The sequence below is a fragment of the Dromiciops gliroides genome, chromosome 6, assembly GCF_019393635.1.
Source record: "Dromiciops gliroides isolate mDroGli1 chromosome 6, mDroGli1.pri, whole genome shotgun sequence".
In the NCBI taxonomy this organism is placed as follows: Eukaryota; Metazoa; Chordata; class Mammalia; order Microbiotheria; family Microbiotheriidae; genus Dromiciops; species Dromiciops gliroides.
In genome coordinates this window covers 11,521,057-11,534,763 of record NC_057866.1, presented here as the reverse complement: position 1 = coordinate 11,534,763, position 13,707 = coordinate 11,521,057, and the positions used below count along the sequence as shown (strand labels likewise).

General features: G+C 52.9%; 1 protein-coding gene across 2 annotated transcripts in view; it reads right to left on the bottom strand.

Annotated features, from left to right (window-relative positions):
• Window positions 1-2,295: 2,295 nt before the first annotated feature.
• ATL3 (atlastin GTPase 3) overlaps window positions 2,296-13,707 on the bottom strand; it is a 34,209-nt gene continuing 22,797 nt past the window's right edge. For both annotated transcript variants that reach the window (XM_043970788.1, XM_043970789.1), the window contains 8 exons: window positions 12,538-12,594; window positions 11,721-11,813; window positions 11,074-11,212; window positions 8,543-8,670; window positions 8,045-8,101; window positions 4,440-4,511; window positions 3,609-4,040; window positions 2,296-2,532 (listed from right to left, as the gene is read on the bottom strand). In XM_043970788.1, coding sequence (XP_043826723.1) covers window positions 2,461-2,532; window positions 3,609-4,040; window positions 4,440-4,511; window positions 8,045-8,101; window positions 8,543-8,670; window positions 11,074-11,212; window positions 11,721-11,813; window positions 12,538-12,594 — 1,050 coding nt within the window. In that variant the 3' untranslated portion in view covers window positions 2,296-2,460. The remainder of the gene's footprint in view (window positions 2,533-3,608; window positions 4,041-4,439; window positions 4,512-8,044; window positions 8,102-8,542; window positions 8,671-11,073; window positions 11,213-11,720; window positions 11,814-12,537; window positions 12,595-13,707) is intronic.

Genomic DNA, 13,707 nt, shown 5'->3' with positions numbered 1-13,707 from the left:
AAGGAAACAGAGGCCAACACATGCAGGCAATGTTACAATGGCAAACGAGGCGGTGCTATCACAAGCCCCACAGCACACACTGACAGCCGGCAGCTCTTGGCCTAAGGCCTCATGAGTGGGGGCTGACTGAGTCCCCTCTCCCAAAACCAAGCCGTGGTCCTTGCGGCCCTGGCTCCAGCACTCCCCATGCTTCCTTCTCAGCTTTTATGCTAGAGGACGTCTGTATCAAAGAAAACTCTGCCTAGCAGAGACAGACTTTTACCTCTTGGGTCACGGAGGCTCCGGACACCCAGAGCTCACCATTCGTGCTTGATAACCTATCACAGGAATGTGCGTGAGAGGGCAAGCATGGGCCTAAAACACTGAGCATCGAGCTTTCTGACCTGGCCAGGAGGAGGGCCAAGTAGGGCGACCTGATTAGAGATCACTGTGCCACCCTCCACATCCAGCTGGGAGAAAGCAAAAAGGGTCAAATGTAAATTACTGAGTCCACTTCATCCTGGGTGGGGGACTAGGTCACACACACCCTGCCCACACAAGTCGGCTGGCTTAAGAGACCGAGGCTCCCGAGCCAAGGAAAGGCAAGAGATGGGAAGACAGCACCAAGTGGAAGCCGGAGACCTGATCCCCCTCAACTGCTTAATAAATGATGAGTTCTCAGGGCTCTGCGGCATCACACACTGCGCCCAATACCAAGTGAACCAACGACCTTACAAGGACTGGCCTAGAGATAAGGAACCCACCATCAAGCGGGAAAGCTTCTCTCCGATTCTAAGCAACAGCAGAAGAGCCATTTACCCAAAGGGGGGGCTCCTGGAAAATGCACACACGTTTCAGAAGCCACTCACTTGAAATCCCTTTATTAAGAGCAGGGGGCTGAGGTCCCCAAAGAGGCTGGTAGACAAATTCTGAAAACAAGCTGGCATCCCGTTTTCATGCCAACTGAATCCGAATGCATGAATTAACCTGCTATATGGCAAGCCAGTATAACAGTAACAGCCACCATATACAAAGCACTATAAATGTATTACCACATCCAATTTTGGAAGAAAAAATATTACTTGTAAGAAAATATACTTGGAATTAATCCTGGACATAAGAGGATAAAAAACCCTGAGAGACAGGATGAAGAAATCCAGACAGGAGCACTATGGGACCAGTCTCAATCTGCCCGAACTATGCCTTTGGAAGTCATATATATAAAACAGTATCTTAGTTTTCCAAGTTTCCCAAAATGCAATGCTCTAATTTGTTGTGGAACCTGTAGACACGGGTCTAAGTACACAGAAACACCTCAAAGAAAACACAGTTTTAAAATCTGGCAAAAGGAAGTGGAGGAAAGGCCGAGTGATCAGATCACAACTGTTTCCCATCATACACAAAGGACAGAATGCCAGCTGTGGCCCCGGAAGCTCTCTGAAAGGTGGCTTCCGGCTCTCCAAGGGAGGTGTGCCAAACAAGCCCAGGTCACTTGGTGTCACGTAATTACACTCATCCACAGGCCCAGGAGAGAACTGAGGAAGGGGGGATAGGGGGGAGGGATGGTGGTGGCAGGTGCTTTTTGGTCCCACAGACACAATGGAATGAATAGCCGCTGAGCCTCTGACCACCAAGGCACCATGGGAAGGAAGGCAGGTCTGCCTGGTAAGGTTTTCCCCCTGTTCTCCAGAGAGGTCTGTTCGGATGCAGCTTCTATGAGAACGAGGTTATTGTCAAGGAAAATTAAAAACTTAAAGGCAAAGCTCATACTTAGGATACATGAGACACAGGTGATTTGACCAAGGCACAAGATCAAGTGACTTAACAGGGGTCACTCAGTTTATTTCTTGATGTCATTATCTGCTGGCCCACATTCCCTCCAGCGTTCTAGGCCAAAAGGGAGCCACTGGTGAAGACCAGGAAGCCAGAGTCACGGGCCGTAGGGCCAAGGTCCCTGCCTCCCCTTCCCTCCATTCTGGGGAAGAGCCTACTTTCCAACTCTCTTGGAGAGAAGTCTTCGGGCCTTTGTGGGCTTGGGACACCTTTTGGGGCAAGAGGATCCCAAAGGTGACTTCTGCAACACAAAGTGCCCCGTTCATTCTCTCGGTCCTCCATCCTCCCCATCGTGTCCAGAGCTAGCAGGAGTCCAGATGGCAAAGGCACTCTGTGGTACAAGAAGGACTTTTTCCTTTCCCCTCCAACCCTCCCCCACCCCTGTAAAGTGCCAAAAAGGAAAGCGAGATAATACGAGAACAAGAAGACAAGGCCATGGCCCTCTACCAGAAAGAAAAGAAAGGCTCCCAACAGTCCTGCAGGTGGGTTTAAGCCACAGGCAAACGTCTGCTCCATTTATTACAGCATTGTATTTCGAGTCTTCCAGGAAGTCGTCCCACTCACAGGCTTGCTCTGGCTGCCATAGAAGGCCTGACCCGGAAGCCCATCACGGCCAAGGCACGGCGCGCTTGGGCCAGCTCCCCACCTTTATTGGCACTTCTTATCTTCGAACGTTCTCCCAACAGCCTCAGAAGTGGAATTACTTATGCAAGAGGAAGCCTGCAAAAGTCCATCCACATAGCACAAATTTACAAGACTAGGACAACACAATTGGGAGAACACAATGTTTCTGGACTCAGTGTCAAACTCAAATTCAAGTGACACCCAATCCCACAGCCGGGCCCAAAGACCATCTCTGGGCCCCCAGTGACACCTGCTCTCTCTGTCCCAAGTCCCTGAATCACCAAGGCCAGAGGGCCACAGGCACCCATGATGAGGACTCCCCCAGCCCCAGGCACGGACTCCCATAAATGGCTGAATATCCCTATGGCCACAGAGTTTGCTCTGTGGAACCTGGGGTAGATGGAGGGGTCCCCGAGGAATGGCAGGGGCTCCAAAGACAAGGAAGCTGCCCATGGAAGGGAGCAGAGTTGGGAAATGGGAAGAGTAGACGAAGGAAGTGCTCCATCTGTGCTTGGTTTCCCCTTCACCTGGAAGGGGTACAGGGAAGGGAGCACAAGTGCCAGCGTGCAGGTACACACATGGGCATACTCACCCCTCCCCCCCAGTCTAAACTCTGGCCAGTGGTGCTTGCCAGGGTCCTGGGTCAGCTGGCCACCTGCAGAGCCGGCTAAAGCTAGCGAAGCCTGAGCCTGAGGACAATGCACACTAGCACAGCACCACCACCCCACTAACCCAGAGCCACTCACTGGTGGAGACAAAAGTGGCCCAGTCACTCCCAGTGAGAGGAGGGCTTCCTGGGCTTGGCCTGGCTCTTAGGACTCTTGGGGGGAGGGGCGGTCAGAACTAGGATTTTCTTGGTGCTGACAACTCCCACTGAGGACACTAGCGGGTCCTCGGGGCGCTTCTCCAGTGGACATCTGATGTGGCATGCTCAAAGGAGAAAAGTGGCCCAGAGAAATCATGGGTTCCTGGCCTGAGGGCCACATCTCGGAGTAAATTTCAGGGTCTGTGGCTATGGATGGGGAAAGATTCCATGGTGAATTTGCTCTAACTGGTTTCCTTTGCAATCTCTTGTATCTGCCTTTCTGCATAAAAAAGCCTCAGAGAAAGAAGGGGTCCACAGACCCCCAAACAACACCCCAGAAGGGGAAAGGGGAAGGGGCGCCACTCACTTGCTCCAGGACAAAGTTGGTGCTGGAGTCGATGGCACCGCCCAGCTCACGGTACTGGCCCGAGTAGCGGACGTAACCCCAGGTCAGCAGGGAGACAAGCAGCAGGCCCAGCATGCAGTTGCAGAGCTGGGTGACCGATTCAAGGCCCAGGAAACCCGTGAAGCCCGAGCTCACATAGAGTAGCACAATGAAGCTAAAGAGCACGGCCGGCGTGCGGAAGGAACTGAACACGTTCTTGCTGCTATTGTGCTTGACGAAGTGGCTGTACAGCTCCTGGATCTCCTTGTCCAACTCGCTCTGGTAGCGCAGGCTGAAGTCCTGGCCCCCCATCTTCTTGCTCTTCCTAAACTGGTCCATGGCCTGCTTCCGGAACTCGTGGTGCTTTTCCTGCAGCGTTTCTGACGCCAGGTAGGGCTTCTCCCCTCCACAGACCTGCGGGGAGAGGACGGGCCCCATGGGCTTCACACGGGCTCGGGCCAGGAGCTTGGTGGGGGGAAGGGGGGCCCCCCAGCTGCACTCACCGCTGTTTGGGCTGAAATCTAAGAGGGGATCAGAGAGGCGGCTTCGGCCTCCAGGACCACAAGCCCCCGTCATCAGGACACCAGCCAATCGCCGCAAACACGGCACCGGTTTTATAAAGCCAGTGATTGATCAATCAGGTGTCATTCGGAGGTGATGGCTATCATTAGCTCGATTGCTCCAATCAAGCTTATTTCTAGAAGAGCTGTAAGGATTACAACACATTTCCCCACCATGGCCCCCCAAGCATGATTCTCCCTGCTTTACTGATAAGGGAAACTGAGGTACCTCTTCTCTTCAGATGCCGCCTACCTTTTCCATGTTGTTATAATACAGGTCCTTGGCAGATGCTGCTGCAGCTAAGTTGTTGGCTTCCGCAGTGGCCTTTTAAAAAAGCAAAGAGAGAAAATGTCCAGCCTCCTTCCTCTACACCATTCCACAAATAATCACAATAAGGCATCTTTTTAATTACTTTGTTTTTCTTTTTTTGGTGAGGCAATGGGGGTTAAGTGAGTTGCCCAGGGTCACATAGCTAGTAAGTATCAAAGGGTCTGAGGTCGAATTTGAACTCAGGTCCTCCTGAATCCAGGGCCAGTGTTCTATCCACTGTGCCACCTAGCTGCCCCAATTACTTTGTTTTTCAATTAATAAGTCTTTGTTTCTTCTCTCCTTCCCACATTCCCTTCCTTCCTAGGGAAAAAAGGAAAAACAAGACCCCCGTATGTAACAAATATACATAAGCCAAGTTAGACAAATCCCCATGAGGGCCTTGTCCCAAAATGGGCTGGGGTCCTCAGCAGCGCCCTCCCTCATTGGTCCTCCACCTGGGGAGGGGTGGGGGGAGAGATGACTTTTCACCCGTCCAGAGCTGCCCGTTTGAAGAGTCTAAACTGGCCTCTGGGCTCTGCTCCCTTTGCAGCTCAATCTCTCAGTCCTCCTTCCTCTTTGGCCAGCTTCAGTGACCGACTTTTGTTCCTACCAGCACCTCAGGTTTCTATTGAGACGGAGCCACCGGTGAAGAAGCTCCTGCGAAGAGCAGCTCCTTCTAGAATTAGGCTTAGAAAGGAGTCGAGACTGCCATGGTAATGGAGAAGCCTCGGGCCCAGAGAGGGGAGGGAGCAGCAGACCTGTACCACCCCCCCCTCACCCCCGCACGGGGAGCCCACATCTCATGGAAGCTAAGGCTGAGCTCTTTAAGACTCCTTTGCCTAAGTCATAGAGACCCTTCCCCAAATCAAGGCTCTCTCCTTTGCTTCAGGGTTATCTCAGCAGCCACGGGGCAGGACGTGCATTGAACAGCACTGAGACAATAACAGGGGGTCTAGGTCCATGGGAAATGTTCGGGCCTCTAGGAGCCCTGCTCAGTGGTCTGTCTGCAGCTTAAATAAAAGCCTGATTCATACAGGAAGCTGACTTTAATGCATAGGAAGCAGCTAATATGAAAGTGGGTGGCTTATCAGGAATAGGAATCATTTTCCTGTGAACTGGTGAATAGTGTCTCCCAAGTTACACGTCAGGGAGGGGGGGATGTTGCAACTGAAATTGAAGTAGAGAATAAGAAAATAGTAAGAGAGTGAGCATTATATAAGTGTGAATTATCATTGTTATTATAACTGATCTGCATGTGTCTTGGGGTACCCTTGATGAATAGTGTCAGGAGGGAATGGCCATGCTTTTGTTTAACATTCTGCATACCAAAAAATGCCACACAAAGTCCCATCTTTACCATAACATGAGAAGTCAAAAGCGCAGGCCCCTATGGGGCTTGGTGCTGGCACTTGATCTGGTTGGCACGACTCAATGCCCATGTCAAAGTCATACAAGCTTCCTTGGAAGGTCTTGGTCCACCAAGCCTCTCATCCCTACCCTGGGGACAGGGAAGAACCCTGCACAGGACAATCTGCTGACTGCATCGAGCCCTGGGCCCCCTGCCCCACCATCCCCAAAATGGTGGCCCAGCCATCTACCCAGGGATGAACCAAACAGAGACAACTAGACTGTCCAGGTTTTGCAGTGGGAAGAAAGAAGGAGAGCCCCTTCTCCTTCAAACAAAGGTCTATCTTTTTCATACTGATTTCCCATTGTTTTTGAGGCACCCAAGAATCTAAGAGGAGCATGATGCAGTGGGCAGTGGGCAGCAGGCAGGCTACTACCTGCAACAGATGGGGATTTAAGAAAATGAAATGGGCTGATCATATGGGAGAATGATGGCTAATCCACAGACCACCTCTCTGGCCCACTGGCCCCCACACTGTCTGCAGAGGAGAGGAAGTCCACCAGCAACCTGGGTGTTTGATGCCCCCTCTAGCCAACTTCCTGTACCTCCCTCCAGCCCTGGAATCCCGCTCTTTGTTCGAGGAGCGACCCCAAGCCAGCCGGGCCTCATCCCCCTCCAGGCTGTCTCTACCAGGGCCCTGCCCTGGGCACATCCATCCCATCTCCCTCCCCTGCTTTTCAGCTCCCTCTCCCTTCTCTCTCCCCCATTCAACATAAGCCCCTTGAGGCAAGAACCATCTTGCCATCTATATTTGTACTCAATAAATGCCAGCCCACTGACTGAGAGGAGCTGCACAACACAGGAAGGGGCATGGATGGGTGGCATCTGCACAATCAGAGGGAGCCGCCTCAGTGACATCACAGAGCTAGCTGAAGATGAGTCGGCCCCCTCTCCACCACCCCTCACTAGCCCACTCACCTCCAAGTATGGGGTCTAATTTGGGGAGCCGCAGCTAATCCAGACACCAACAAGCTGGGCAGCAGCCAGAGTGGCGGGGCCAGGATGGGAAGGGGGCAGGGTGACTAGCTGAGGGCCAAGTGGGTCAAAGAACTAGGGATGCTTAGTCTGGCGCAGGGAAAACTGAGACGTGAAATAAGGACGCCTACGTGTTGGAAAGCAGCTCGTCCACTAGAAGAAAGGTTGGTCTCAGAGGACAGAGTGAGGAAGAGAGGAGGGGAAGGATTCTGGCTGGAAAAAAGGAACAAGTCATTCCCCATAGAGGATCCCCACAGAAGGGGCCTCCTGTCCCGGGAGAGGGGGGGGGCCTCCGCAACACAACACAGGACGCTTTCTTGTGGACTCAGAGGTCAGGCGAGATGCCTCCAAGTTCCCTCCAACCCTGTGATCCCAGGGCAGAGCAGCCACTGGGCTCTGATTCCCATGTCACAGACAAAGTCAGAAAACCTCAGTGGGCCATTCTGGGAAATGCACCTAAAAATGAACAGCACTTGGCCTCCCTCCCAGGGCACAGTGGAGAAGGAGAATGACAGCCGCCTCGTTTAAAAAGTGACTCATGTGATCAGCTGTGACAGACACAGCTTTTCTCAGCATGACAACGATCCAGGACACTGCCAAAGGGCTCATGAAGGAAAATGCTCTCCACACCCAGGAAAAAGAAGTGGGGAATCAGGATGCAGATTGAACACAACGGTTTCTACTTTTTTTGTTTTTGTTTTTTCTTTTTTGAGATGTTTCCCTTTTGTTCTGATTCTTCTTTCACAACATGACTAATGCAGAAATATGTTTAATGTGACCATACATATATAACCTATATCAGATTGCTTGCTGTCTTGTAGAGTGGGGAGGGAAGGAGAAAAATTTGGAACTCAAAATCTTATAAAAACAAATGTTATGGGGCAGCTAGGTGGCACAGTGGAGAAAACATTGGCCTTGAATTCAGGAGGACCTGAGTTCAAATCCGGCCTCAGACACTTGACACTTACTAGCTGTGTGACCCTGGGCAAGTAAGTCATTTAACCCCAATCGCCTCACCAAAAAAAGAAAAAAAACAAAAACAAATGTGGACAACTATCTTTACACACAACTGGAAAATAATAAAATACTTTTATGATTAAAAAGAAAGTGACATGTTAACAGAGGAACAACTTTCTTTAACAGGATGGCAGCAAAGATGGCTTACCTGAAGCATTGATTTGGGGTGAGGCAGTCCTTCTCCTTGGTAAATCTTAATGTAGGCCTTGGAATATAAATATTGAAGAGATTATGCAAACACACAGTTGGCCGAAAGGCGGTCACAGAGTAACTGTCAGACACAGGAGCACCATCAGGGCATTTCTCAAGGGAGCTGCCAAGCACACCGGACGTGAGTTGGGGCACATCAGAGGAATTAACAATGCGGGCATCAGCCCAAGCCAGACCCCCTCACCACTCACTCACTCACTGCCTAGGGGAGCAGCCACTGGCCATCTCTCGGCTATGCCCTAAAACTGCCCATTCCAAAGACTTCCTTCAGGGGAATCCCTGCCCGCACCCCAGCCGGCTTTGCCAGCTCCAAGCTTATCTCATCTCATGGGTCAGCACTGCCCCCTAGTGGCTACTTCTGGCTGCGCCCTACCTACCTACCTCAAACACCCAAGCCAAGCAGGTGGGCATCCTTCAAAAACCAGCTTGTACTGACCTTAAAATACTCCAGCAGACCCCGACAGGTGACTTTGGAGCCGTTGATCTCCTTCTCCATTAACTTGTTTGCATCTAACACAAACGGTATCAACGCCTGTAACTGTTCTTTGAATTCAGGAGAGATGTCTGTTCAGGGGACCAGAGGGAAGCAGAGCGTAAGGGATGGGCCTGACAGAAGCACCAGAGATGAGAGATGCCAGCCCCCACCCCCAATCTGGCCTGACTCGTTTGCCACCCTCCCCACCCCAGCTCAGTATGAGACCCAAGGCCCTTTGGACACAAGTTGGGGCAATTTCAAAAAGTGACAAAACAAGTAAGTCTAGCTCTCTGCAAAATCCATTAGGTAACAACCAAAGCCTGGGGGGTGGGGGGGTAATCCCACGAGACCTCTAGAGAGGCAAAAGCCTCTTCAGACTCTCCCAGCATAAGACAGTGGCTCCCCTTATCTGCTCACACTGACAGCCTTTCCTGGCAGAGCCCACAGGACGACACCCAAGCTCTCCTTGGGGCAGAGAGGCGCTGACCCGCATTGGGGGAGGGGGCTTCCTCAACTGAACCAATGAAACCAATGATTCAGGCCCTTTCTCTAAGCTTAGAGTTTTTAAACCACTGTCCCAGGAGGTGGGGAAAGGAGAGACGGGAGGGAAGGACAGAAAGAGGAGGAGGGAGGGAGGGAGAAGAGGAGAAGGAGGAAGGGAGAGATAAAGAGGAGAAAGGAGGGAAGGAAGGAAGGAATGGAGGGAAGGGAGGGAAAGAGGAGGGGGGAGGGAGGGACAGAAAGAGGAGGGAGGGAGGGAGGGAAGGAGCAGGCATCTACTTACTAAGCACCTACTATGTGCCAGGCACGGTGTTCAGCGCTATACAAATATTAGCTCATTTGACTGTCACAATCAGCCTTGGAGGCAGGTGCTATTATGATCCTCACTTTACAGTTGAGGAAACTGAGGCAGACAGAGGTGAGGTGACTTGCCAGGGTCACAGAGCTAGTACTAATATAAAGATGATTTTCATGCCCATCTCGCAGTCACACACAGCTCTAGAGTGGCAGAGCCCGGAGCCAGACGGGCAGGGTCTCTCGCCTGCAGCCCAGTCCAGAGCTCAATGACAGAAGCTCTGGACAGCTGGAAGAGGACTGTGGAACATTGTCTGCTCCCTCTGCCCTCAAGAAAAAGCCAAGATGGGTCACATGATGGTTGCAGTTCTCCTCAACTCCCCGACAGGGGACTCCCACCAGGGGTCCCTTCTTTCCAGTGGGGAAGAGTCAGGTGGGTCATTTCCAGCCAGGGCCTGAGACTCGGCCCAAGCTGCTGGGCTATGCTAGAGACCATGTCGTCCAGGGTCCTCAGGGTACGCGTCAAACACGTGGGATTACAAAGGCCCCCGATTCTGCTGGACCTGTCCTGAAGTGTCCACCCATAAAGAAGCCCGCTCTGGACTAACCCGCTCTTTCTTGGGCAGGCTGGGCCTGATGAGGCTGAGGGACTTAGCCAAGCCACTGAGTGAGGGGAGGGCAGAGCGGGATGGGACCCCAGGCCTCCCCACCAAGCTGTGCTGTGGACAAACAAACAGGCAGAGCACTCCCTCGCTCAAGCTCTATGCCAAGGCTGCTTAACTGGATGGGGGAGGGTCTGTGAATCTAGATGGAAAAAAAATCCTAACTGAAATTTAGCATTTCCTGTAATTATGAATTTAAAAAACCAAACATAATTCTGAGTAGGGGTCCCTCCCTAGGCTTCCCAGATAGTTCAAGAGGCCACTCTGTGCATATACTGACTTACCCCCGCAAGGTATCAACCTGTCATTCTTATCCAATCCAACTAATTCCCGGTCAATAGATTAGATTCCTAGGGGTGGGGGTCGGGTGTGTACACAACTGACAGGATCCCATCTGCCCCCGAGCCTAAATGACATCATCCCTGGCTCTCAAGCTCCCTCCAGTGGACAAATGGAGGACAAAGGTCATTCTAGCAAGCTCATTTCTCTCTATTCAGAGCAGTTTGGATGCCAACGCCCACCAGCAAGGGGAGCTTGCTATCGGGGGACAGAAGCCAGCTCCGTGCTGAGCTCCACGGTAACAAGTTAGCATCATCCGGCATCATGAACAGGATCACAAGGAAAGTTAGAAAGACAGCCGGCTAGTTTGAAAGATGGATAAACTGAGGCACGATGATGCCACTGTGCTACATGCTACTGACAGCAAATCAGGGTCAAAAACAAGATCCTAGAAGCCAACCGTGGAAACAGGAGCAGTGTCCCCTGTCATATCCTCTGTCCCTCCCCAGGAACCTGACGTACTTTGTGAACTCGGTCTCCCCTTCCTATCTCATTGTTGGTCATTTCTCTGCAGTCACAGCATCCCACTGGGAAAACCACTACGTTCACCATTTAACAGAAGGGGAAGTGGGAGCACAGCCTGAGACAGCCCAGGCCCCAGTGGGAGATCAGAGCAAAGTCGGCAGGAGTTCCTTCTGAGAGGTCGATCCAAGTGTCAGTGTCTTCTGACCACTCACGCCCTTTTTGTGCACAAACCTCTCAGTTTTCCATCAAAGGTCGGGCTGGTGGCCACTTGGAGGCCTGGATGTGGCAGGAGAAAGCAGCTGACACTGGTAAAACAGGAGCGAATGTGATTTCGGACGTTCTGAATTTCCTCGTGCTGCTGTTCCTTCACCTGCCAACAAAGACCAACCAAGTCAGAAGTCATCTCGGGAAGTGAAGACTGGAGTGGGACACCGGAGCCCAAGGCCATCAGGGGCCACAGGAGGGACCGTGCCACGAGAGCCCCTTGAGCCGACAAAGAAAGGCTTACAAACACAATGTTGCCTCACACTTGGTCAGAAGACGAGAAAGCTGCTGATCTAGCTAGCGCCTGCTGAGAGAGGCCCAGAAGACAGGCTCGCTGCTGCTCTTGCCAACAAGAGCGCTTCTAAATAAGAACGGCGACCCAAATTCTGAATCTCTTCGGTTGGGCAAAGGGATCGAGTGCCAGCCAGGCCAGCACAGACGGCAGTGGCCTCTCTCCCCGACAGGCCGTCCCCACAGCCGTGAAGGCGTCCCGGGTGATTCTTTGTTCCCTACATACCACCGTCAATAATCTGGGGAGAGGCGGGCAACCGAGGCCCCACTGGCCCCCGGGCTGTCGCCAGCACCCTCTGTGAGGCCCTCCACCCACAAGTCACCTGCAAGCGCTTCTCCAGAAATGCCATTCCTCCCTCCAGGCCGTAGCTGTACTCGTAGGGAAAGCTCCAGTCCCGGATCAGAAACATCAGCGTCTGTTTAGGAAGAGGAAGTTGGGTCACACCTCGGTCCCTCCTCAGAAAAACCGCTGGGCCTGGATTCAGGAAGACCTGAGACTCTTACCCAGACACTTAAGAGCTGTGTGACCCTGAGCAAGTCACTGAACCTCGGTCGGCCTCAGTTTCCCCATCTGTAAAATGAGGATCGTGACAGTGCCTCCCTCCCAGGGCAGTTGTGAAGTGCTTAGCACAGTGTCCAGCGCACAGTAGGCACTGTGTAAATGCTATCTACTTTTATTATTAAGATGCCCCTCTTCAGAAAAGTATTGCTAACACATCTCCTCTGAAGAGAAGGCAGGCAGAACCCTGATCCAGACTGCTGAGTGCGGGTGCATGGGACGCCCCCCAGGGCAGAAGAACCAGGCACAAAATCACAAGGCCCCATTTTGTTCCCCTGCCTGGTAACAACCCAGGAAGGGAGCCATGAGGCAGAAGCGGGGCCAGATTCAGAGCCCTGCCCTCAAGGCAAGGGAGAGAACCGCCTACCCGCAGCCCACAGTCACCTCTAGCCCTCTTCATGTCAGGCCCCAGGGAGCCAGGGGCTCACAGGCAAGCCTTCTGCCAAGTGTGACACCCAGGAACGCTCACCTGAGAACGAGACAGCAAGTGAGGCGGGGAGCTGACTAAGGACACGTAGCAGAGAGAACTAAGTGGCTAAAGCTAGCCAGGCAGGAGTGGCGTGCACAGGGAAGGGAGGTACCTGGAAGGGCTTCTGGAAAATTTCATCCATTGCCAGGCGACCATATTCCGTGAAGAGCTTTAGAAAAGAAACACACAAATAACAACAGGTGAGAACACTGCAGCCGCAGGTGTCTCTCCAGCGCAGTCATCCTTTGGCCCAGCACCACTGGGCTGAACTAGGCCCGGGCTGTCTGTCTCCCCTCATACTCCCATGGTCAGAGCAGGGCTGGAACATAGCAGGGGCTTTGTGACTGCTGACTGACTGGCGGGCACAACCAGGAAATGAGAGAAGTCACAACTGTGGGGACAGTGGCCAGCAAAGTGAGCAGGAGGAGGAGCTGGGAGCCTCAAGTCCAGAAGCTCCGTCACCTCCAGCAGACAGAGGAAAATGCAAAGGACAGAAAGAGAAATGCATGCCAAGGGCCTGCAGGGGGAATCAGAGCCACGGAGGGGGGCAGGTTCAGTCATCCCCATCCACACCCCGGCCCCATAACTGAGGGGCTCCCCAGTGTCCCTCTTGTGCCCTTTCTCTGTCGGCCGGTCAAGGCCACATGCCCACCTGCCTCCTGGTCATTTCTAGCAGGACACCCAGGGGTAATGCTGCCATCCACACAATCTCTCCCCAGAGCCAGAGGCTCTGCCCTCCCCCCCCCCCCCCCCCCGCCCCCGCCCCGTGTCGCCTGCCAGGCACCAAAGCTCTCTGGCCTCCGACCCTCACAGAGCCCCTCCTCACATGATTTCCTTGCCTTGGGTCTCTCCCCACTTCCTCCAGCCCATCACACACACACAAGGGATCGTCCTTCCCAGGAGATCTAACCAAATGCGTGCCTCCCTCACCCAGCCAATCCTCCCTCTCGCCTCTTCTCCTTCAGTCTTCCAGCCCTTCATAGCCTGGTCTCAACCTGCCCGTGCGGCCTCAGCGGCCATCACTCCCCGCTGCCCACATCCAGCCTGGCTGGCCTCTTCTCTGCTCCTCCCATGTGACCCTGTCTCCCACCTCCATGCCTTTGCCCGGGCCATCCCCCATGCCTGGAAGGCACTTCCTCCCTCTTTACCTCTGCCTCACAGTCCCTCTCCTCACCCCTCTCATTGCCCTCCTTCCCAAAAAACTCGTCTTTACCTAACGACTCTGCAGACATTTGTATTTATTCCCTGCATTTGTGTAAGTGCTTGTTTGTTCTGACAGAAT